This window comes from Garra rufa, chromosome 19, assembly GCF_049309525.1.
Source record: "Garra rufa chromosome 19, GarRuf1.0, whole genome shotgun sequence".
In the NCBI taxonomy this organism is placed as follows: Eukaryota; Metazoa; Chordata; class Actinopteri; order Cypriniformes; family Cyprinidae; genus Garra; species Garra rufa.
The window spans coordinates 16,289,457-16,315,540 of NC_133379.1; the positions used below are offsets into that span (position 1 = coordinate 16,289,457).

Here is a 26,084-nt window from a genome sequence, read left to right on the forward strand (position 1 = left end):
ATACACACACACACACACACACACACACACACACACACACACACACACACACACACACACACACTGGCCTCAGCATCCCTCCAGCAACTGTAATTACTTCAGTACAGTATGCCGTCTCTGGCAGCCAGGACCAATTTCCCTAATGCATCCACCATACCCCTCCCCGCGCCGACCGGCCGGCATTTGGTTTAATGGCCATCGATGTGATCGGCCCTCACCCGCACACAATGACTCAAAGAGGTTATAAAGACGTGAGCGGGTGGCCGGCACGTTAAACTTTTGAACCGTCCTCCATTAGGCTAAGAGGAGCCATCGTCTCTCTCATCCTCCCTTTCCCATCTGCCCTCTCTCTCCTTCTCGCTCACTTTCCTTCTCACTGCAAGTCAGATTTATGATTCCAAGCCTGGCAGGATCTCAGGCATATATTGATCCTGATGAAAGAGGCTCACTTCATTTGGCAAGAGGAATGGGCCTTTTCAGTAGACTTTACACATCCCATCAAGTGTAGGAGTCGTAGCTGTACTGATGTGGTCACTGGTTTGTCATGAATTCTCAGACACACAGAATACACAATGCAGACCCCGGTGATGTACCTTTAAACATTTTCACAAAATGATTCCTTCAGAATTATACTATTTGGCAAGTTTGCAAAATGTACATGCTTTGCAGATGCTATTCGGTGTGAATTGATTAAAACATGGACTACTGGTCATGTCAGGGCTCATGGTAATGTTACAATCTTTGGTTTACTACAGTATTGCAGTGATTGCAGTTGAGGTCAAAAGTTTACATACACCTTGCAGAATCTGCAAAATGTTAATTATTTTACCAAAATAAGAGGGATCATACAAAATGCATGTTTTTTTTTTATTTAGTACTGACCTGAATAAGATATTTCTAGAAAAGACATTTACATTTAGTCCATAAGAGAAAATAATAGTTGAATTTATAAAAATGACCCCATTCAAAAGTTTACATACACTTGATTCTTAATACTGTGTTGTTACCTGAGCGATCCACAGCTGTTTTTATTTTGTTTAGTGATAGTCGTCTCTTGTTTGTCCCAAAAATTCTTTAGTTTTTCAGCATTTTTGTGTATTTGAACCCTTTCCAACAATGAGTGATTTTGAGATCCATCTTTTCTGAGGACAACTGAGTGATGAATGCAACTATTGCAGAAGGGTCAAACACTCAGTGATTCTCCAGAAGGAAACCCAATAAATTAAGAGCTGGGGGTGAAAACTTTTGAACAGAATAAAGATGTGTACATTTTTCTTATTTTGCCTTAGTACTACCCTTCAGAATCTACAGAAGATACTTGTTTCCCAGAAGCCAAAAAATAAGTTAAATTAACCCTGATCTTCAGATTCAATTACCTTCTGTAATAGTTGCATATAAGTCTCTCAGTTGTCCTCAGTGTGAAAAGATGGATCTCAGAATTATACAGTCATTTTTGGAAATGGTTCAAATACACAAAAGGGCTGAAAAACCAAAGAATATTTGGGACAAACAAGTGATAACTATCACTAAACTAAATCACTAAAGTTTAACTATTCAGGACAAACAAGGGACTCATTAACAACACTGTAAAATCCAATAGTTTACCTTACTTAGATATAGTTAGTTATCTTTACTTAGTTGCTATAGTTACTAGGTTTTATTAAGTTACAGCTACTTTTAAGGCAAGTAAAACAATTTACTTACTTTTTCTAGTAATGCTTACTTAAAATATTCAAGTAGCCACAAAGGAACCAACAACATTAATAAACCAGTGAGAGGCGGTAGTGCACTAATATGTTGGTAATATTCAAAATAACATTTTTGAAGTGGGGCAATTCTTAATAGACTTTTCATTCATTTCCTCCATGTCTGCAATTATCTTTCTTTCACTAGTTTCCCTTGAATGTTGAACTTTCAATACAACTGAAATATTTGAGAGAACATCACATAAGCTGACTTCATAAATTAATGTTGATTTTAAAAATAAACAAATAAACTTACCATTATAGTGATTAGCGTTCCCTTTGGTTGAGCACTTGGAACTTTGTTTATTTTATTATAACTTTCTTTCTATTGATGCAGCAAAACTGTATTTTACATGTGTACTAATGATCCTATACTATTTAATTGTTCTTTATAAACACCTTGAGAAGCTTTTAATTGGGTTGATACAGTCCTTTAATATTTGTGGTAATATGCTCGAGTCACTCACAGACTTTAACATTCAGCACATGAATCACAACAATAGTAATAATTCAATTTTGATTATTTTTACTAATTCTAACAATAACCATTTTAATTGCTTTATTATTATTTTTTCTTTTTTTGCATTATTTGCATAATTTATTTATGCCGCAATGCACTCTGGGAATCAGTGAGTGGCAATACTAACTGCAAATTAATTGATATTACAAAAGATTTTAAGTTAAATGAACTGAACTTTGTAATTGATATTACAAAACATTTTAAGTTTTTTTTTTTTTTTTAAGTTTACATGACTTATATTTTTTAAGGCAACCGGTTTCCTAAAGTGAACTATCACTAACAACAACAACAACAACAACAACAACAAAAAAAAAACAGCTGGAGAATATTCAGGTAACAACACAGTATAAAAAATCAAGAGTATGTAAACTTTTGAACGGGGGCCGTTTTTATAAATTCAACTATTATTTTCTGTTGTGGACTATATGTAAGTGTCTATATGTAAGTGGAATAATAAAAAATAACATGCATTTTGTATGATGCCTCTTTTTTTGCTAAAATAATTAACATTTTTAAGATTCTGCAAGGTGTTTGTAAACTTTTGACCTCAACTGTACTGTATGTATTTTTGTAGGCCAACTACCTGCTTGCCTCGACAAAGAGCCAATAGGATTTATCTGTTGGCTTTTGGATTATTGCAGAAAATAAGCTCTATGACCAACAAAAGATTCTCAAACATTTTGTTAATTATGATGATACACACAATTTAAAGCCTAAACATAATCACCGAAAGTAAAAAGCTAAAGTTAGGCTATAAACAAAGTACACTACAGTCATATGACTTCAACATCACCACCATTAAACTTCTGACAAAATATTCTTGAGCGTATGTTCACCATAGACCATATTTCAGACATTTAAAAAAATTACAAAAAACACATTGACTTGTGGAACTGGAAAGTTGCACGCAGGAGAATCTGACTAAGGTTGGAGCTAAGAGAGTTGAGAACCCCTTCTTTATTCAATAGAGGGTTTGCACTTATGTAATGATTTGGTCAGTTACCCAGATGTGTGGCCATATTGGAGATACTCAGATGTAAACAACAGAATGCATTGCATCGTTAATGTACTGCTGAATACGTTGTTCTGCTAATTAATGCTGTCTAAACCCAAGAAAAGAAAAAAAAAAACGTGTGGAAGCTGCTAAATCATTTAGAGAAGGGCTTAGTAAGCAGGAAAGGGCGTAATATTTTGATAAACTAAAGTAATAAAGTTAATAGGTGGTAAAGATACATACGAGCAGTATTAATTAAGATATTAGCCTAATATTTTACCTACCTGACCGGGAATGATAAGAACAAACACAAATATTATCAAGATTCTTGCCCTGGAACCATAAAGTTTGCAGTCTATAGTACTCCAAATGTTTTTCCTGGTCCGACCCATTAGTACAGCCCAAAACATGACAATAATTGGCCATTTTCAGCAGCAATAATAAGCAAAATATGCAAGTTTTGTCCAGTTCATTGGCATTGTTTACATTACCCTCTATATCATCTAGCTCCTGTTCCAGGATATCTACCATCCTGCAGATTTCAGCTCCAACCCTGATCAAACGAACCAGCTAATTAAGATCTTCAGGAGCACTTGATAATTACAGACAGTTGTATTGAATTAGGGTTTGATCTGAACTCTACAGGTAGGTAGATCTCCAGGAACAGGATTGAGCACCATTGAGCTAGCTAATGATGAACCGGTATCAACCAGTTTAAGTCAAATCTGCAGTGTCAGATTTCCCTTTAGCAGATCAGATCTTGTTGGAAATGACTTTCTGACTGTTTCAAATCTATTGGAATGTGTGAAAGAATTTTGGCACAGACCTTTTGAATTCGGCCCTCTGGTTTCTCCACTCTGACCCCTGCTCGTAGTGGCTGGCCAGTTCCAATTATCACTAAGAGCTTTCCACTCCTCTTGTGTCAATATGCACGATATCCGTTTTTGTGCTGAGCAAAGGCTCTTCTGAAAATGAAACTTGTCAGACACACAAGTTACACACCAGCACTCCTTCGCATGCACGCACACAATTCATCTCATGACAGGTTCATCTTTTTACTGGAATTGAAATGGAGGGCTGTAGGAAACTTAAATTGTGAGAGTGGCACAGCCCTCGTTTTTAATCTACATAGAAGCTTTTGCTTTGCATCACTGATCTCTGATAAGATACAAACATAAATCAGTCAATCACTTCTCTGGATAATGCCAACAAAACACAACCAGAAAACGTGCCGAATCTGTTCACACCTTGTTATTATTAGAATTTATCTTTTTATGTTTCGCATCCAATGTAGTCAAAAGTTTACATACACCTTGCAGAATGTTATTTTTTATTTAGTACTGACCTGAATAAGATATTTCACATAAAAGTTTACATATAGTCCACAAGAGAAAATAATAGTTTATAAAATTACCCTGTTCAAAAATTTACATACACTTGATTCGTAATACTGTGTTGTTACCTGAATAGTCTACAGCTTTTTTTTTAAATGATAGTTGTTCATGAGTCCCTTGTTTGCCCTGTTTTGTGTATTTGAACCCTTTCCAACAATGACTGTATGATTTTGAGAGACATCTTTTTCAGGTTCAAACGCTCACTAATGCTTCAGAAGGAAACAATGCATTAAGAGCTGGGGGTGAAAACTTTTGAACAGAATGAAGATGTGTACATTTTTCTTATTTTTCATTTAGTACTGCCCTTCAGAAGCTACAGAAGGTACTTAGATGTTTTCCAGAAGAGAAAATAAGTCAAATTTACCCTAATCTTCAAATTCAAAAAGTTTTCACCCCCTGGCTCTTAATGCATTGTGTTTCCTTCTGAAGCATCAGTGAGTGTTTGAACTTTCTGTAATAGTTGCATATGAGTCCCTCAGTTATCCTCAGTGTAAAAAGATGGATCTCAAAATCCTACAGTCATTGTTGGAAAGGGTTCAAATACACAAAAATGCTGAAAAACCAAAGAATTTGTGGAACCTGAAGGATTTTTCTGAGGAACAGCAGGCAGGACCAACAAGTGACAATTATCACTAAACAACAACAACAAAAACAGCAGAAAACAACAACAGGTAACAACACAGTATTAAGAATGGAGTGTATGTAAACTTTTAAACAGGGTCAAAAGTTCAACCATTGAACTTCTTTTTTCTTGTGGACCATATGTAAACATATTTGATGTGAAATATCTCATTCAGGTCAGTACTAAATAAAAAATAACATGCATTTAGTATGATCCCTCTTATTTTGGTAAAATAATTTACATTTTGCAGATTCTGCAAGGTGTATGTATAAAAACTTTTCACTTCAACTGTAGATTCCTTGTTCTAGTTTATTGTATTTCCTTTCACAACTGCCCTCTACAGTCTGAAGAATGACATAACACCTTACAGGTTAATAAGGTTAACTCTCTGACACAACTTTATTAATGTTTTCAGTAGATAGGGTAAGAAGCGAAAAAGCCTCCTTGAGAACAATGTGTATGTACCTTTAAATTGTAACATATTTAGATATTAGCTGTTTAGATATATAAGTTTATATGTTAAAATGTGAGTGTATCTAGTGTCTACACAAACACACTTTTTTAAACTTTATGTAATTTTTTTTGACAATTTACTATGACAATTTAGTTGAATAGTTAAGTAAACAATATTTTTTTTCTTCACAAAACTAGAAACATCGATGTGTCCACAAATATCTCATTAACAAACAGACAAAACTGTTTTGACTGACTAAATCTTACAAATCTTGATATTCAGATAAAATAATTAAATTCATTAAATGTGTTGAGATGAAATTTCGTGCTATCTATGATCAAGAATCACCTCATCTTACCCTTCCATGCAACTATTAAAGGGACATTTCGTCTGGAGCACCTTGGGGTTAAAAGTCAGGTGACCAAGGTTAAAAACTGCATAATGCAGTGAAATACTGCAGTAAAATGTCAACTAAGATATTTGAGGAAGAGAAATATTTATGATAGTGTAAAGTATCCTTTTTATAGTTCTTTTTCATTGTTCAGTCAAGGTGAGTGTGAATAGTGAAGGTGAAAGTTAATGGTTAAATTATTCCTTAGGGACTTGGCAAGGTGATGTCAGGAAAGGAAACCAGAGGATTTTAATTTTGTATGAGTCTTCAATAGTTCACGTCCTAATGAAAAGATCACTATGTTAAAACACTGACTTTTACATTAAAGAGAGTGTTGTCTGGTGCGTCTAGAGGTTTTATTACCATCCCTTACAGATTTACTATTCCATAGGGACTAATCAGAGAAAGAGTTGTTTTGACCAGTGGCTGGGCGATCACTTAAGTTCATAAATCAGGCACACAGCAAGTGATCTATAGATGGTGAGAAAATAGAAAGACATGCTGTAAGTATTCCCAGCAGAATCAGTGATGTAAAGACCTAGGGAAAAAGTTTTCAGACAGATTTTCTCAGTAAAACTTTATAATAACTTTGATTTAAATATGTTAAATTACTTTTTTTTATATTGAAAGCCGGATCATATAATTCGGAAACAATCGATTAATTTAAAGAAAAGTCTATGTGTTTTATGCCTACACACACAGGCCTACATCTTTTTATTTGACCCCCTGCAGTTTCTTCATGGACCCCTAGAGGTCTACAAACCCCTGTTTAAAAGCCTGACTTTAATCATAAGATGTATTTTACAATATTGTATTCATTGGTGTTTTCAAGTTAAGAACAACAATGACATTGTAAAAACAGCAATCTTTCGTTGGTGAATACAGAATAATTAATAAATGCAGTCTATCAATAATAACTGTAACGTTACTTAGAATTAAAAGTTGTTTTTGCGGTCTTTTTTGTATGAATTAAAAAATGTAGAATAGCTTACAAGTTAGGCAACGGGACAAAGTTGACACAAAGACATCAAAATGGTTAAAATAAACAATAATTCACTTCAAACTCATTTCGGTCTGACTACTAACTATCTATTTTATCATTGTCTATGTATTTAGGTCTACTTATGTTAATAATAATAATAAATATCTTTAAATTCTATTTACAAGATTCCTCTACAATGTGACAAGAAGACCTGTGCTTTGTTGAGTGTTCACCCAGAAATCCTCACCACCGGAAACGACTCGTACGTGTAAACAGCAAGCGGAAGTCATAAAGGGTGGTGGAGCTCAGTCTGGAAAGCAAAGTGTCTTATTTTACGACTTGAAAGTAGCGGGTGAAAGGTGAGTGTATTTTAAGTTTAAACATGTAACATAAAACCTTGTTTTACAAGTTTATTAATTACCTCGAGACTGCGGGGGGTAACATAAAGTTTAGGTGTCTTAGATTCGCTTGGATGCTAACCGGCTAGCCGACCAAGAAAAACATTGACGGATAGAGCGAATATTTAAAGCGGTGTTTTGATAAACGTTTAAGCATTTTGACCATAAACTTATACAATCCTCTAAGTACGCCGTTGTCTGGCATTGTAATTCGATTGTGTTTGTTTATATAAGAGGGCGGTGGCTAAACGCTAAATGTAATTAGCTCTTTGTTACCAGGAAACCAGTTATTCGGAAAATGTAATATAAACAAACAACTCATAGAGTTTTAGTATATTCCGTTAGATTTTACATGTATTTCTGCATTTACATCACCCGTATTTAAAGAGGGACGGTGTGTTCGGCCAAACTTTAAATTGGAGTAACGTTAACCAAACCTGATTGGTGATGTTTAATTGCTTGTAAATAGGTCATGTGATATTGGTTAACGTGAATTTATTGCATGGCAAATTGTTGAGCTAAACTTTTAACAAGTCAAAACAACTCTGCAACATGAAATTCAATAACTAGATCAGGAGTGGAGAGCTGGCATCACCTCGACTGTATTGAATTTTAAAACCCAGCGGGGTGTATGGAATGTCCTGAGATACTGTTTCCCTGCCGTCGTTTTTACGACTTAGACATTTTTCCTTTCTGGTGTGGTCAGATGCGGCGTTCTAAGCGGATGCGGTCGCCGGATGGCTGGATCGCGGAGTATAGCTGGGAGGAGAGAGTTGAGGTGCACAAGAGAGCGAAGCGCAGCTCACGTAGCGGGGAAAGAGAGCGGCAGCCAGGGCGAACTCATCATTACAAGACATACGAAAGGTAAGCAAGTCTTATTCACTTTGATGATTGTGAAATAAGCATTTTAATGCGTTTCAGCACGAATGGTCTTGGATTGTTTATTTTGTTGTTGTCATGCGTGTCTGCAGTAGAGCTCTTCACAGAGGACCCGAGACCCGAGGACCCGGGACCCGACCCGGGACCCGTACGGGTTCGGGTCTATATTTTAAATGGTTAGCCGGGTCCGGGTCGGGTCCAAATCTATTACTTCGGGTCCCGGGTATGTTTAACTTGTGTGTAATACCCGAGTCGATCGGAGAACATCGCACCTTCCAGTGTCAGTCACCACTTTGCACGTGTTTTGTAACTTGCATCTTGTAAAATTATGATAAGAAAAGTGTGAGAAGGAAATAAAAAAAGAAGAAGATTAAATAAATAAATAAAAACGCGTGTCGCGTGACCGCAGCAGCGAGAAGCAGAGCGCAGGAGGAGTTAACGTAAATGGACGGTCGGTGACGGTGATCATGGATTCCTTCAGGAGTGATGTGAAATAAAAAGCCTTGCACATTTATTTATTTCACATGAGCAACAAAATATGAGATCGAAAATGAACAGTCACATTAATGTTGTCTGTGATGTTTACACTGCATTAAAATAACGCGCATGAAATGTTTCTATGGCAACCAGAGCTGGCGACTTTTACCAAAGACCAGAGCCATAGAGAAACTCTGCCAAATACTATAGAATACCTTTAAGGCCTTAAAGGGACTTTGCTTTTACTCTGCCATAGTACACATAGCATTCTTTCTTACGTTTATAATAATACGGAAGAACCATCTTGTTATATTTAAATTTTTTGGTCAGGCTCGGCTCAGAGAGCACAGTGATAATAGAAAATATGGTGGAAAAAATACACTCTTTTCAGAATAAGCTATTTACGCTATCAAGCTGTCTCGTGCTATACGTGCGAATTCCTCCTTTAAGTTTCATAAGATGACCACTAGGTGGAGCTCTAAACATATGTTTTGTATTGCTTTATCTTACTGAAGAAGATACTGTTATTGAAGATGCACGCAGTAAAGTTTACCGCATTCATTGTTTTGTGCCTTTTTGGAAAAAAAATGTTTAATTATAAATTAATAATATTAATAAATAATAAATTAACTAATAAATAAAACACTTGCACCGAGTCTTTATTACAATCTGCAAAAGAAGGCTATCGTTATTGTAGTTCAATGGTCATTCGTCACCGACCGTGACCGCGAGTAGCCTGCCCTAAATTAAAGCTGGAATAGTGGATTAAAAAGGGTCTTTCTGTCGGCAAGAGAGAAGAACAGCCTAACATGTAAATGTACTGAAGGAGGTCTGTATGCAACGCTACTAACAGTAGTTTACGCCAAAATAGTTTTGTTTTTTTCCTTCGCAACTTATTTATAGTTAATAACAGTTTGCTGTGCAATATGTGCCGATCGGGTACAGTCGGGTCTGTGTCTTCCCAGCCGAGTTCGGGTCCAACTAGTACATTTAAGGTATATTTCGGGTCTTCACGGGTTCGGGTCCCACTTTAAAATAAAATACGGGTCCGGGTCGGTTCCGTCCAGGACATTTACGGGTCTCTTCGGGTTCGGGTACGAATTTTTGGACCCGTGAAGACCTCTAGTCTGCAGTACCCAGGCCCGGTTCCAGAACTAAATCACTGAGGGTGCTTCCTAAATTAATGAGGGTGCTCTAACATTATACCATCATAGTCGACATTAGGGCGCGACACTGATGGCGCGCGTTGCTATTTTAAAATCAAAATACTTCATTTTTGTATGTAATGGCAAATTGATTATACTTTCGTTTTTTTATTAACTTAATTTAGAAAAAAAACGTTTGGAGCATTTTTGTTCGTAAAATATAAGTTTTTATTTTATTTTATTATTATTATTTTTAAGGAACAGCGCCCAGTGGTAGACTGTTCAGTCTGTTAATTTGATCAGTTTGCCTACTCATCACGATTTGCATAAAATCTATAGATATGAAATAGTTCAAGTATAAAACAATGTTAGTTTAAACGTTAAACCTAGAGATAAATGTGCGGTATTAGGCGCATATCCAATAGTTTGTGCAGAGAGTGGAAGCTGAAGACGCAGGACATGGGCGCCAGTGCATTTTTTTCAGTGGAAGCAATTTAAAATTATCTGTCATTTTTGCTCACAAAGGTAAGAGTAGGTTAATACATCATTCGGTACTGTAAAGGGTGTACTTTTATTTGTGTGCACTTAAAAAAAAAAACGTATAAAATAGTTTTAAATTATTACTTAACGAAATAAAACAAATAGAAAACAAAAACTCTCTCATTATGTAATCCGAAAAGATAAATTTCTCTTTAAAGGCGCGTCCAAAAAGGATTTTTGTTACACTGACTCAGAATACACTAGTTTATTAATATATAATTTAAATAAGCTTTACTCTTTCTGTCCCGGCACATTCAGTGTTATTTATTTACCTTTGTGTTTGTGGCAATTTTCAGCATATTGTGTGCTTGAGCGCGGATCTGTTCCAGCTGCGCTGCAGTCCATGCCCGATCTCGAAAGTGAAACCGAAAGTGAAGTCTCCTGTTGTTTCCACCAGCGCGGCATTTTTTTCTTCACCATAATTTATGGATGTCTAAAATATTAAAATAAGGAGAAACCTAAGACAGATAAAACCGGTGCCCGTCCGCCTCTGAACTTTGACGTGAAAATTGGCCTGAAGCCCAGCAACTAGAGGTGTAAAAAAGTCGGGCTAGTCGGCCGAGGCTGAAATGCAACGCTCTAATTGACTGCTTTGATGCGTTACAATATGGTAGGGCATTGTTTTAATGCTTACAGCAGAAAAATAAATGTTTTTTTTAATGATTACTCACTGGATTGTTATCTAAATCTGCAATAAAATGACATTATTACAGCTTTAACTGAGGGTGCTATTGATTTCGTTTGAGGGTGCTTAGCACCCTCAAGCACCCCCGTAGAACCGGGCCTGGCAGTACCTTAAAATGATATAGTGTAGCATGTTCTTGGATTCAGAAACAAACTGTCAGGGTGACAAGTGCTGTAATCGGACCTGCCAGAGGATCCTAGTCATCCTAGATTGTCGGTGGAACTTGTTCCAAAATTTTCCTAGTGAGATTAAGTTTTCAATGTCTGTCCATAGGGCTGCCACAATTGTGGTGTTGTTTTCGTACAGTAGAAAATGTTAACAGCCAGTTCATTAGTTTTCGTTTAACCCTCCCAGGCATTTTGAAATGCAAACTGAGAGCTTGTAAAGACCCGTTCACTCCAAGAATGAGAATTTTATTAGTGTTCATACCAACAAAAGGTAACTTTTTTTATTATGTAAGTGTGTTGTCATGTCTTCCACCTTTCTGAAGTTTCTTAGAACGATTATAGTGACCAAAATGATCACGTTTGTCAGTATTATCATGGTTTTGTTAAAATGTGCTGGAAATGTTCAGAAAAGTACTGATGTATAAATTGTTGTATATTTAAAATCAACAACAAACAAAATAACTTTTTTTGCATAAACACTAAAACAATAATATAACTGTATAGTATTTATTTATTCTCAGTTGTTCAAATCGCAATAATGGAATACGGTTTTAATGATGATTAAAATACGAAATGCTAATACTAACCGTGGGGAATTTTATCATGATTTATCATTAAACTGGCAATCATTCCATCCCTAGTTGCTATGAAATGAAATTCTGTTTTCTTATTGTGAATCATTCATTCATCCATGCATTCTTTTTATTTATACAATTTACTTGACCTAGTAAATTTTTTTTTTATCAATGTCATAACTCAGTCTTCTAGTAAAAGTAAGAAACCCGCTTTTGCAAGCTCTCATTTTGTCTGTCTCTGTTTTTGAGTGCAACATCTTAAAGGGATAGTTCACCCAAAAATGAAAATTCTGTTATTAATTACTCGCCCTCATGTCATTCCTAACCCATAAGACCTTTGTCATCTTCAGAACACAAATGAAGAAATTTGATGAAGTCCTAGAGTTCTCTGATCCTCCATAGACCCCAAGGGTCCTACCATGGTCAAGGCACAGAAATGTAGTAAGGAGGTCGTTAAAATAGTCCATGTGACATTAGTGTTTCAACATGAATTTTATGAAGCTGCAAGAATATTTTTGTGCGCGAAGAAAACAAAAATAACGACTTTATTCAACAATTACTACTGTGTAAACTACTGTGTAAAGATGCCTATACTTAAAGGGTTAGTTCACCCAAAAATGAAAATTCTGAATTTTAATTGGTTGGTGAACTAACCCTTTAACATGAAATCTCCATTTATTTTGCTGAAGTGGAAACTGTGCAGAGTGCATCTTAAAAAATTTTTGTCACTGCTTAAAGTTTAGTTGTCGCAATATGATGGCTTCCAGTTGGTGTAATACAGAACGTTCTGCTTTTGTACTATAGGCTGACGGCTCTAATTTGGAACGCAAGTTGTTTAAATCAAACACAACACTCAGGCATCTTCATAACAGATTTACTGCTGCAACATTGACAGGTTAAAGCATCACTTTCTGTGGCTCTTTCTAAGTATAGCTTACTTGTGGACACTTCCCTTTCGAGAAGACACTTGATGCTTTCAGCACCCAGCAGATCACGATTCAGCATTCCTTATCCCCTGTTGAAAGGGTTGATAAATTGCAGCAAAGTGAAAGCCACCTATAAATTTAGCCGTCGAAACTCTCATTGTCGTCATATGCACAACTCTATCTTCTTCCTCAATGTCTGATGTGTCTTATTGACAGGTGTCATATTAGCTCAAAGAGGCTGGAGTTCAGAGAGCGCAGGGCCAGAGAGGCCAGTCTGGAACATGGCGGGTATAAGGGTCGGGTGGACCCGGTCCGGGAGACTGAGACGGAGAAGCAGAAAGACAGGAACCATTACAGCCAGTCATCTGCACATAGAGAACGTAGTCGACGTAGCAGCAGAGAGCGCCAACGATCACGCCACCGGAGTCCCTGCTCAGACTCGGTAAACAGTTTTGTCAATATGTTGATTTTTTTTTATTTGAATCGATGAATTTGTTAATGTTTCTGAAGTCCAGATTTACCTTAGAAACCATCTGCAGTAAGGTGGTCAAGGAATCAGTTGACTGATTCACTTGAAGTTCACTCATTGGTTGCAGAAATGGCTATTTGTTGATTGGTTGAGGGTCTTAAGTGCACTTCAAAGAAAGTTGTTTCCTGTCTGAAAATGTGTTGCCATGTCTTTCTTCTGTAACACACACTATGGTGGCCCTGTGCCGTTGTTGGCGATGAATTTGAATTTGCTGCTGCCGCGGGGGTCCGAATCACTTCCTTCCCCTTCATCAACCCCCCCTCGCTGAATGAATGAATGATGCGTACGGGCCTGATTCTGACTGGTGTTTGATGGTGGTGATGATGATGGTGATGATGATTCCGATGATGATTCCCCCTACTCCAGAGAAGTCATCGCAGGAAAAGAACCAAGAGTATTGAGGATGATGAGGAGGGTCACCTGGTCTATCACAATGGAGACATGCTAAGAGCAAGATGTATAGAATACAAACCTTTCTCTATATAACTGTCTGTTCTGTGTCTATTAGTGGGACAATTCAGCCTACACTTAGGGGTTATAAGGGGACCTTTGAAGACTTCTAACTTTAAACCACTTTGAATTTAATGATCATGTTTGAAACTTTAATTTGGCACAGACTTTTATATTCAATGAATATGATTTAACTGGATTGAACTTGTCAAGTCCCCATTAGTACTACAAAATCTGTGCTTTTGTTTTTTGTTGCGTCCTCCTGTCACAAAGCTTTACTTATGAGAGCCTCTTTGTCCTGTTTATAGATGAGATTGTAGGAACTCTTGGCGAAGGAGCCTTTGGAAAAGTGGTGGAGTGCCTCGACCATTCAAAGTAAGCCAGTTTTTTTAACTTCTTTGTCATACAGGAAATGTGTGTTGTACTTCTCCTTTTTAAAGGGATAGTTCACCCAAAAAAAAAATTCTGTCATTAAATACTCATCCTCACGTCATTCCAAACCTGTAAGACCTTCATTCATCTTCGGAACACAAATTATGATATTTTTGATTAAATCTGAGAGCTTTCTGACCCTGCAATCCAGCAATGCAACTAAAACGTCAAAGGCCAAGAAAGGTAGTAAGGACATTGTTAAAATAGTGCATGTGACATCAGTGGTTCAACCTTGATTTTATGAAGCTGACAGGGAAGACAATTAAGTTGTTATTTTTGTTTTCTTTCGCACAAAGTATTCTCGTAGCTTTTATAAAGTTAAGGTTGAACCACTGATGTCACATTGACTATTTGAATGAAGTTCTACTACCTTTCTGGTAGTTCCATTGCTATCTATGTAGGGTCAAAAAGTTCTTGAATTTCATTAAAAAAAAAAAAAAAATCTTATTTTGTGGTCCGAAATATAATGACGTTCTTACGGGTTTGGAATGACATGAGGGTAAGTAATTAATGACAGAATTTTCATTTTTGAGTGAACTATACCTTAAAATCTTACTATAATAGACTTGAATATTGGTAAAATATTTGCTAAAAAAGCTCTTTTTGTCAGGAAGTATGTCATCAAGTCAAAGACAGTTGTATACTTCTCCAGTTCTGAACGTTGGGCATTGTTCATGCACTGTTTGGAATACATAAATACACGTAAATGAAAATGTGAATAGGAACATGCTAAATTTAGACTTAACAGAACGATCTGAAATTAGATTGCATTTCTTCGAACTGATGAAAATTAGAGCATGTAAACATACCTAGTGTGCTTTTGTTTGCAGAAGTAATGCAAGAGTGGCGCTGAAGGTCATCAAAAATATTGAGCGCTACCGTGAGGCAGCCATGTCAGAAATTGACGTGCTTGAGCGGATAAACTCGCTCGATGAGGATAAGAGATTGTGAGTGGTTGACTTCAATGTAGAAATATTTTTTTAAGTAGACAAGGTAATAACTTACCTTTATGTCTTTGCAGTGCTTGTGTCCGGATGCTTGACTGGTTCGATCACCACGGCCACATCTGCATAGTGTTTGAGCTGCTGGGACTGAGCACATATGACTTCCTGAAGGAGAATGGATTCATGCCCTTTTCACTGAACCAGATCAGATGCATGGCAGACCAGATATTTAGAGCTGTGTACTGTGAGTAAAAACATATAAATTACTAAGAAAGCATCAATTCTACAAATAGCATCATTTCTAAATATAGATAAATCACTTTTTTTCAGTTCTGCATCGAAATAAGTTGACACATACTGACCTCAAGCCTGAAAACATTCTGTTTGTGGACTCCAACTATGATATTAAATACAACTCCAAGATGGTAAGTAAGAGCATAATGTCAAACTATAGTTCTTTTTTTAATAGTAGTATATAGTAGTCAACATCTCAAGTGGTCTTAGGACAAATGATTAACTTTTTTGATCCACTTCAAATGTTGACTACTATATGTCTGTAAGAAGAAAGAATGTTGATTGTTCAATAAATTACAGAAGCGAGATGAGAGGACCTTGAAGAAGTTGGATGTGAAAGTTGTGGACTTTGGCAATGCTACCTATGACCATGAGCATCACACTTCTGTGGTGTCAACCCGCCACTACAGAGCTCCGGAGGTTATATTAGGTGAACTATTTGCACTATTATTTATGCTGTTGTTTAATCCACTAAAATGTAGTCTTGATTCTGAACATTGCATGTTGATCTCTGCTGGCAGAACTGGGCTGGAACCACTCATGTGATGTGTGGAGTTTAGGCTGTATCCTGATTGAGTTCTATCTGGGATTAACATTGTTTCAGGTGCAGTCATGTCTACAAACGTTATTGTTCTACTGAATGCCTTGTGGTTTTATTTTAAATGAGAAATACTTACAAAAAATCCCTGTTTTCAGACTCACGATAGTAAGGAGCATCTGGCAATGATGGAGAGGGTTCTAGGCCCCATTCCTGCACACCTACTTCAGAAAACCAGGTGCAGTATCATAACTTGAGACTAGGAGTTTGTACTGCTTGTTTCTTAATATAAGTTTGTCACATGATCTTTGACTGATCCATGACTGTGCTTAATTGTCAGGAAGCGGCGTTATGTGCATCATGACAAATTGGACTGGGATGAGCACAGCTCAGCAGGGAGATACGTAAGAAAACACTGTAAACCTCTAAAGGTAAAGATCATGATATACTGATGAGTAAACATTGAAATGCTTGTTCCCAAGTCCCCAAATCTTTATTACATTATGCTGCTCCTATTGCCTTGAGTTGTTTTGATTTGAATATTTTTCTCTGAAATGATGGTTGTTTTCTGGTGATAAATTCCAGTGGACTTTCATTTTTCCTTTAGCAACTGTTGTGTATGTGTAATACTTAAGTTAAAAGTCTCTACTAATTTTGGACATGTACTGATGCCAGTATGTAACTGAGACGAGTTACTGTTTGGGTTTGCCTAAATTAAAATATAGTAATATTTGTTCCTTACTCAGCAATACATTTCTTCTAAAACCCCGGAGCATGAGCTGCTTTTTGACCTGCTGCAGAAGATGATGGAGTATGATTCATCCAAACGAATCACCCTGGAGCAGGCCATTGGACATCCCTTTTTCAACCCGTTAAGAAAAGGAAGGAAGTGACTTGGAGGCAACACAAAATGAACATTACTGCTCCCAGGGAGACTGCTGCTGACTGTATCAGTCTGCTTTAAGACTGCCTGTTTAATTACCTCTGTCCATATTTATTGTTTGATTATATGGGCCAAATTCCTCTGTACTTTTGGCAAATTAAACTTGAATGCACACCATTTGTGATATTTTGTCATTCTTTTTAAAAACTGACCTAACATTAAGAGCATTTATCCTCCTTGTTTTTCAACACTAAAGCTGTTTTCTGTGAATGTGTGAGATCTCTGGTTTAGGGTAATGGTGAGAAAAATAACAAAGTGTGGTAAACTGTAAAACTGTTTACACTACAAACCACTGCTTATAATTCATACAATACATTGAAATAATACGGGGAGACACACTAGTTTGTAATATGAAGCAGCAAAACAAGCTGTTTTGTACAAATAAAAATAGCTGGAAACAGATGAAAGCGGAAGCCGCGCCCATTAAATTTACAAATGGCCGCGCCTGATTTTACGGGAAAATAAGGTGGATAGCAACGCAGTATTAGGCTTTTTTTCAATAACTACTATTATAATGTCTGTCCTGCAGATGGCACCAAAGGGCAATTTCTTTACAAATGATCTTCAAGAGCTCACTCGTCTTTAGTTCCGATGAATTTTGTGCCAGAGCACATGTGGGGAACGTCGTTATATTTTGCAGGGTAGAGAAAATAATCTTTGGTGTAACTAAATTATGTGGCTTTTTTTAGTACAGACACATACAAACAGCAATTCCTGTAATAAAGCATTCATAAGTTGACATTCAGAGGGTCATGTAAAGTGCTATGCACAATAAGTCATCCTTTGACGCTTATTTGAGTTGAATCGGAGTGTATTTTGGATACATCACGTTCAATTTGTGCAATTCTAATTGTATTCTGCCGCAAATACTCCAGTGAGGTTAAACAAAAGTTATCTTTTGGACATCTAGTGGTTAAAGCATAAAACTACAAATTACTTGCAAAGGATCAATTGGTTTGGCAATTATTCTTGGCTTTATTTTTGCGTGACAACACAAACAAACAAAGAAAGGGAAAGAATGATACTTGTTTTCAACCAAGCTTTCTCCTTACCATATTACGTCCCCTGTTGCATGCGAATTTGTCATTTGCTTTGCTATATCGAATGCTAGTTCATACATTTTCTGTGTTTGAGGGTGAGAATTCATTTAAATGAACTGTGCATTCTCAAAATAAAGATTCTTTATTGGCATCGATGGTTCCATGAAGAACTTTGAACATCCATGGAACCTGCAGAAAAGTTGGAAAAAGGTTTTTTATATTTTTAAAATGTTCTTAAATGGTTCTTTGAAGAATTCCTTAAAAGGTGCTTTGGGAACCAAAAATAGTTAATCTATGGCATCACTGCAAAAACACCCTTTTGGAACCTTTATTTTTGAGAGATGACTTTCTTTATTGACGGATTTGATGTATAATCTTAAGGCCTATGCAATTCTGTATGCAAATCCGTCTTGACAGCTTATAGAGAATCGGAAACAGTTTGGTTTTTGATGTGCTCGCTCATTTACATAATTTTGTTTAACAACAAAGAAAAACATAGAGTGTAAATTATTTTGTTATTTGTGTTTTTGTTTATATGTTTGTGATGTGTATCATAATAAAGTAGGCTACGTGTTAAATATTGACAGTTTCTCGAAAGGAGCACTGCTATTGCACTTAATTTTCACTTTTCAACTTTTGTTCATTAATCTATCCAAGTCTCTCACTTTTGTGTTTACTAACGTTTGAAAACTGTTAAAACATATAGTAAAGGAATAGATACTTTTAAGACCCCAGTCAATCTTTTGTTTTTACTTTTGACCTTTGGGGCAAAGAGGGGGAAGACCGCGCACACACACACCCACACAAAATTCGCACTGTCGTTTACATAGTTTTGTTGACGGCAGTTCAGCAGCGAAAAAGGGGGCTGACTGGATTCTCTATAACACTTCAGTCAGAGGGAAACAATTTAACCTGCGCTCGAGACGTGGAGAGGCGCGCGACCGTCAGCTTGTCTCGCGCAGCAGACTTCCAGTAGTACGCGCTCTCTTACTAGTGTGCGACACATCGTTGCGTCTCCCGTCAGCCGCAGTTACGCTGAAGCCACAAACGTCACTTTACTGAAATAAAGATCTACCCGAGTCTCAAAAGAGGATTCAAGAACAAGGATAATATTTTGTCAGACAACCATAATACCAAAAATGGTTTCAACTGGGGATTCAAAAGATGTGTCAAAGACATCACAGAGCAATGGACATAACACATCACAAATATTTCATTGTTTAACAACCCTCGTTTGCTTTATGCTGTCGGCGTCTTCGGTGGCAGTTTGTCTGTTTATGAACGTCAAAACATCTAATCTTGAGCGTAAAATTGAACTTCTGGAGATGGAGCGACTCTCTGTGATTCAACCTGTGCACGCGACATTGGATGCGCACTCGACTCTTCGGGATGCGATAGAGAAACTTGTGCAAGAGGTGAGGATCTCTGTTTTCAATATTGCTTTGCTACTTTTACGTCCAAAGCGAAATTAAGGAACAGCTGTTCGTACTGCACACTAAAAAATATAAAAGAATGTTCCATATTGATTTTTCTTAGGTGTTTATCCAGTATTTTGAATTGCGCGTTGCATTGTGTACTGTTTTAGGATTAAATGAATCATCCTTAAACTTAACGAAACATATCATGGCGGAAATTGAACTGTTTTCTACTTTTTTTTCACTTACAGTGTAATGTTAAAGCACCTATATGTATATAAATGTATATTTGTTTTCTCAGAGACTCAAAGAGGGAGTGTCGAAAATTCGCACATCTCGAGAAGCAGGACAAGAGTGCTCGTGTCCTCCAGGTTTGTTCCTCTGCATGAGTCTGAGATGTTTTTATCTTCTTTTCCTTCCTAAAACTATCAGCTGAGGTATCTAATTTTATCCAAAAATCTGAACCATGCCTTAAATAGGGTCAATAAATGATGCAGCAGGTGACTTGCTAGCATGTGATGTTGATAAGAATGTTCAGCTCAGTAGGGACTTGTTTTGTAAAGCTGTTTCCAGTTGCATTTTATCCCACCAAAGTTTTGTGTAGCATATAATTTTGCATTTAGTGAGGATTTTGAAAGACTTTTTTCAATTAAGCTCTTGGAAAGATGGAATTAATCATGGTTGCATCCCATCATTGCAATCTGCAATGTCTTTCAAACATAACCTAAAGTATGCATTCCAGATGAAGAAAATCAAGTCGAAACTCTGAAAACTCATAAAAGCGAGACAAAGCGACAGAAATGATTATGACAAGGTAAATAGATGGACACGGAGATGTTGTAATGATGAAAACTATTTTTTTACAGCCTGGATAAGTGACAGTGTTCTGACAAGTCAGTGTGACCACATGCAGAACCACAGCTTATATACTTCATGCTGAATTAAATAACTCACATGTGGAAGTTATAAAGATGAGAGTGGCGCTCCTCTGTCCGCAGAGGCCGGTGGATGCCACAGATTTATTGTGTAAGCTCAGCTACGAGACATTAAAATTCATTGCTAGCTATCGGTGCGAAGTAGGGGATAGACAGAGGATGCTTAACCTTGCATGAATTTGTTACTCTGTTCTTATGTTTTAGTCCTTGGAAATTTGGCTGTTGCCTGAGTGAAAATGACAGGTTTACTCCAGTAATGTTAAAGAGACATAACCTCTCAGGACATTGTGGAATTATGCATGGAGAAATTTACTAGCCTATGAAGATTTCATGGTAGCGGTGCCTACCAAAAGAGGGCCTCCCGTGTACCCTCAGATGTTGTTGCTAAAATGTGGGTATAATTTAACTGGTAGCCCTGTCCCATAGGACACTACAGTTTCAATTAAACTCAACTCAACTCTAAAGCTCTTTTATCTTTTTTCTCTGTATTCTTTTTTTTTTATATATCTTTTCGTATATAGCCTTATCATGCACATTGTTCACTTTCCATGCTTTAAACTTTGCCATGAGCGAAGAGCGTATTAGAAATTCGGTTTGTAGAGTTTTGCTTCTCAGATCATCATCCTGAGGTATTGTAGCTAGAAATGAAATCCAGTCTTTTCCATCTCTGATATTGAAATATCAAAGAGGATAAAAGAATAGAAGGAAAGACATCAAAAGTCATCTTGTAAGATCAGTGAACCTTGATAACAGAGATCATAGAGATCATATTAGCTCCTACGGTCAGACATTTTGAAGAAACATGAGCTGTTTATTACCAGTCAAAAGCTTTTTAACAGTAAGATTTTTTAATGTTTTTAAAGAAGTCTCTTCTGCTCACCAAGCCTGCATTTATTTGATCCAAAGTACAGCAGAAACAGTAAACAGTTTCAATATTTTTACTCTTTAAAATAACAGTTTTTTATTTAAATATATTTTAAAAATGTAATTTATTCCTGTGATTTCAAAGCCGCATCTTTAGCATCATTACTCCAGTCACATGATCCTTCAGAAATCATTCTAATATTCCGATTTGCTGCTCAAAAACATTTATTATTACTATTATTATGTTGAAAACAGCTGAGTAGATCTTTTTTAGGCTTCTTTGTTTCTTTGATGAATAGAAAGTTCAGAAGAGCAGCATTTATCTGAAATAGAAATCTTTTGTAACATTATTAATGTCTTTATCATCACTTTAGATAAATTTAAAGCATACTTGCTGAATAAAAGTAATAGTTTCTACCCCCCCCCCCCCAAAAAAAAAACATTAATAAATAAATAAATAATAATTATACTGACTCCAAGCTTTTGAATTGTATAGTGTATAATGTTACAAAAGCTTTTTATTTCAAATAAATGCTTAACTTTGGATCTTTCTATTCATCAAAGAATCCTGAAAAAATGTACTTAACTGTTTTAAGTATTGATAATAATAATAATAAATGGTTCTTGAGCAACGAATCAGCATATTAGAATGATTTCTGAATGATCATGTGACACTAAAGACTGGAGTAATGATGCTGAAAAACTTTTTAGCTTTGATCACAGGGATAAATTACAGTTTAAAATAACACAGGCTTGGTGAGCAGAAGAGAATTCTTTAAAAACAGTACTGTTCAAAAACTTTTGACTGGCTTTATCAGCATTATTTTCAGATTGTTGCTTGTGAATTTCTCTTTAGAGGAACCATTACTCAATGACGAGTTTTGTGTATTTCACATGAACATTTATCAGATACCTGATACTTGTTAATAATAATGAAGGCAACCATCAAAAGTATGATTTACACCTGGACAGCTATATAACAGGCAGTGAGCTTAATGGCATTTTCTGTGATCTTTAATAGTTAGTATTTGATCATTCATTTTTGATAATTCAGTTTACATCAAAATAGTAAATACTCAGTGCTATTTAAGTAAAATTAAGACCTTTTTATGATGCTAATGGATGTTTTTGTATTGGCAGTCTCACATATTTTTTGATGACACTTGCTTGTTAAGGGTATCTATGCTTTTCATGCTGGCTGCTGATATAATATAGACTTTTAACCATGTATGTTATTCTGCTCTTAAAGGAACACTCCACTTTTTTTGGAAATAGGCTCATTCTCCAACTCCCCCCGAGTTAATAAGTTGAGTTTTACCGTTTTGAAATCCATTCAGCCGTTCTCCTGTTCTGGCGATATCACTTTTAGCATAGCTTAGCATAGATTATTCCATCCTATTAGACCAATAGCATTCAAAAGACCAATAGTGATCAATTAGACCAATAGTGTTCAAAAATGACCAATGAGTTTCAATATTTTTCCTATTTAAAACTTGACTCTTCTGTAGTTATATCATGTACTAATACCAGTGGAAAATGTAGAGCTGTGATTTTCTGGGCCGATAAGTTTGAAGTTTGCTGCCGTAATATGGACGCAGCAGGCGGAGTAATATCACGCAGCGCCTGAAATTAGTTCCCAGTTAGCATTTGCACATGTGCTGCGTGATATTCCTGCGCCTGCTTCGGCCATGGTATGGCAGCAAACTTCCTTGACTATTACACCGGAATGGAAGTGTAGTTCCTAATCTTATCGGCCTAGAAAATCACATCTTTACATTTTCCGCCGGTATTAGTACACGATGTAACTACAGAAGAGTCAAGTTTTAAATAGGACAAATATCGAAACTCATTGGTCATTTTTTAACGCGATGCTATTGGTCTAATAGGATTCAATGATCTATGCTAAGCTATGCTAAAAGGGATATCGGCAGAACAGTAGAGCGGCTGAATGGATTTCAAAATGGTAAAACTCAACTTATTAACTTGGGGGGGAGTTGGAGAATGAGCCTAGTGTTCCTTTAATATACTTTTTTAGTTGAGTGGTATTTGTTATCATTGTAATAAAAAGTAAGAGTCTTGTAAATAAAACACACATTTCAGAAAATACAATTGAAGTTTGTTGGTAGTAAAAATTGCTTCTTGGAAGTAAGAAGTGTTTCCTAGTTCTTTACAGTGAATAGACCTTTTGTTTTCCTCACTTATGTTGCACTTCCTGTCTCCAATTGAAGGCTCAGGTGCTTTTGGTGAATTGGATTGTTTTCTTGCGCTGAATGGTAAACCTGAGTCATCCGTCTGTGCAATTTGCTGTTCCTTCCTTTGCTTTTAATGGGCTTCCTTTCAAGGCTGACATCAGAAAACACACTTGAACCACAGACACAAAAGGACCAAGACCTTCGGACCATGAACTAATGAGCTCAACAAAGCACTTAATTGACTCAGGCCTCATCAAAGCTGAGGCCTCTCAGACTTTGGCTTCCTCTGAAACTGAAATGACAACACACTGGTCACTTAGAGCTCAAAGTGAACAAAATACTGAAACAATTAGCCGCTCAGACACTCCCCTGTGACATTTGAATTCATCCTTGATACGAGTCTAAGCAGAAAGTTTCGGGGTTTTTAAAGCAGCGCAACAGAAGAACCATTTCCCAAAAGAACAATTATTTACAGTTTTTTACAGTTTTTTCATTTTCCATTAAAAAAAAGTCAACCTTTTGTGAAATGGAAAGGTTCCAAGGATGTTAAATCCCAAATAGATGGCAATAAACTTTTATTTTCAACAGTGTATGTACTAAAACACACATTTTTAGCCCTTTCTATATGAATTTAAGTTCCAAAACCCTCTTCCTTTGGTTGCACATGAATCTTTGTGATGCTGAAAGCAGTAGGGATTCATCTCTAGCATTTGTGACCTTGTCGTTCTCGTTATTACTCTTTTTTTGTCTTGTCTTGTTAAGGACGAAAAATATTAGCAAAACGTTGTATCAAATGTCCTATACTCCACATATTGCAACACAGCAAGAATCCCAGCCACATCGCCAGAATACAGATGTTTGCATTCATTGCAAGTTTCTCCTGATAGATACCACATTCATAACAGAGTCCAATAATACAGCTGCGTTTGTTTCACAAGTGAGCCTACAGCTATACTAGCCAGTGCTCAGAAAACCTCTGTTATTGCCACCACGGACAAACACATTACTTTAAAACCAAAATCCGAGCGTGACTGTGAAAAACGACAGTAGGAAAAATCCAAATGTTTCACATAATTCTGTGACCCCATACCCGAGCCTCAGGGCGATGTAGATCCCAACCCGTCACAGATCCGGACACCTTGTCTCCTCTCTCAGGTTGGGAGGTTGTTCTGGAAACGGCGCGACGTGCTTGGATAAACGTGCCTCTTAAGAATGTAATCCGCCCTTGTTTTATTGGCCTACCCATTGAGAAGGCAGTAAGCTTTAATGCTTCCTCCAAAAGCTGTCTAGGACTCTAAGGGTTTCACTGTGGGTGAGATGGAGGGTTACATATTATCTGTTGGCCTCTGTGTTGGTTTTGAACTTTTTCATGTCTGATCTACGTTAAGCTTTCCCCTCTGTGCATAAGTGTAGTCATATGCTATACCTTCATGTTGATTTAAGTAGGCATGAAGCGGGGTAACGTGAAAATCTAGCCCTCTCTGTGCACACTGGGTGCTTATGTGTTTCTCCACACCGTGTTAGAAGGTTTTTTACTTTGCTGAGAAAAAGCGGATCTCTCAAAACCTGTGGCAGAAGAGATGCACTGGAAAATGAATAAATATTTTTCTCCCGAAATGACTGGCCAACTTTAGCGATTGAATCTCCAGGACACATATTGTGTTGCTTTCTCAAGCCGAGCTGAAAAATAATATTGCAGATATCTTTAAAAAAAAGGATAGTTCAACTTAAAATGAAAACTTTTTATCTGTGAAACATAGAAAACCATACAATGGAAGTCAAAACAGTTTGGCTACCAACATTTTTCAAAATATCTTCTTTAATGTTCCACAGAAGAAAGAAGGTCATACAGGTTTGAAATGACATGATGGTGATGACATAATTTTCATTTTTGGGTGAACTATCCTTTAAGTGCAGGCTGCGAGCACATATGCGGCCCAAACTTTTCTTATTACTTTCAATTGACATGAGTCTGTAGCTGCACGGCTTTGCGAAATAGGCGGTCAGAACGTATCTCCATCAGGATCTAGCTAAATAAATACAAAATAAAGGCAATAGCGGTATGGGTTCTGTACTCTCGGCTTATTAAAAGCATCTGTCTGTAGTTTGTGGGAGGGCATTTTGGCATACTCTCAACATCACTGTAAAAACTCCCTCCCTGTTTGGCTACAACATTTCCCAATTTCATTTGAATGAAATGTGAGGCCATGTACCCGCTGAAAATAGAGAGGAGATATGGAAGCAATTATGGTATGTTAGGTCTGATTATCAGAAAAAATAGGTGATTTGTTGATCATATGGTAGGCTTGCACTTTTTCTTTCCCTCTCATCTCACACCTCACAAGAATTTATACATTTGGAGAACGTTTATACCGCCTTGCTCAATCCTAGATTATTTTAAAGATCTCCAGTTGCAGTAAAATAAAACCAGGGTTCTTTTGTAACTGTTTGATAACTGCAATGAAAACACGTTCTGGGTTTTTCATCTTTGTCAGAAGTAATCAACGTAATCTTTTCTTTTTAATCTCAAAGTTGATGTCAATTTATAAACGATAAGAGCACTGCTGCACAGCCCTGATTTTCATGCATGCGAAGACCGCTTTTTTTAGTGGTT

At 36.7% G+C, this 26,084-nt stretch overlaps 2 protein-coding genes across 3 annotated transcripts in view; both read left to right on the forward strand.

Annotated features, from left to right (window-relative positions):
- The first annotated feature begins 7,352 nt into the window (after positions 1-7,352).
- clk4b (CDC-like kinase 4b) lies at positions 7,353-17,141 on the forward strand. 2 transcript variants are annotated; one of them, XM_073824243.1, is made up of 13 exons: positions 7,353-7,461; positions 8,207-8,364; positions 13,111-13,336; positions 13,790-13,880; positions 14,182-14,248; positions 15,136-15,252; positions 15,327-15,493; positions 15,580-15,674; positions 15,844-15,973; positions 16,065-16,147; positions 16,240-16,319; positions 16,422-16,512; positions 16,828-17,141. In XM_073824243.1, exons 2-13 carry the CDS (start codon positions 8,207-8,209, stop codon positions 16,972-16,974), a joined length of 1,452 nt encoding a protein of 483 aa, XP_073680344.1. In that variant the 5' UTR covers positions 7,353-7,461; the 3' UTR covers positions 16,975-17,141. The 2 variants fall into 2 exon arrangements, with proteins under 2 accessions (XP_073680344.1, XP_073680345.1); XM_073824244.1 differs by lacking the exons at positions 7,353-7,461; positions 8,207-8,364; positions 13,790-13,880 and having other exon boundaries at positions 13,198-13,336.
- Positions 17,142-18,923: 1,782 nt separating this feature from the next.
- Positions 18,924-26,084, forward strand: part of LOC141291976 (uncharacterized) — a 96,219-nt gene continuing 89,058 nt past the window's right edge. Inside the window, exons 1-2 of the mRNA XM_073823962.1 lie at positions 18,924-19,479; positions 19,781-19,850. Coding sequence (XP_073680063.1) covers positions 19,204-19,479; positions 19,781-19,850 — 346 coding nt within the window. The 5' untranslated portion in view covers positions 18,924-19,203. The remainder of the gene's footprint in view (positions 19,480-19,780; positions 19,851-26,084) is intronic.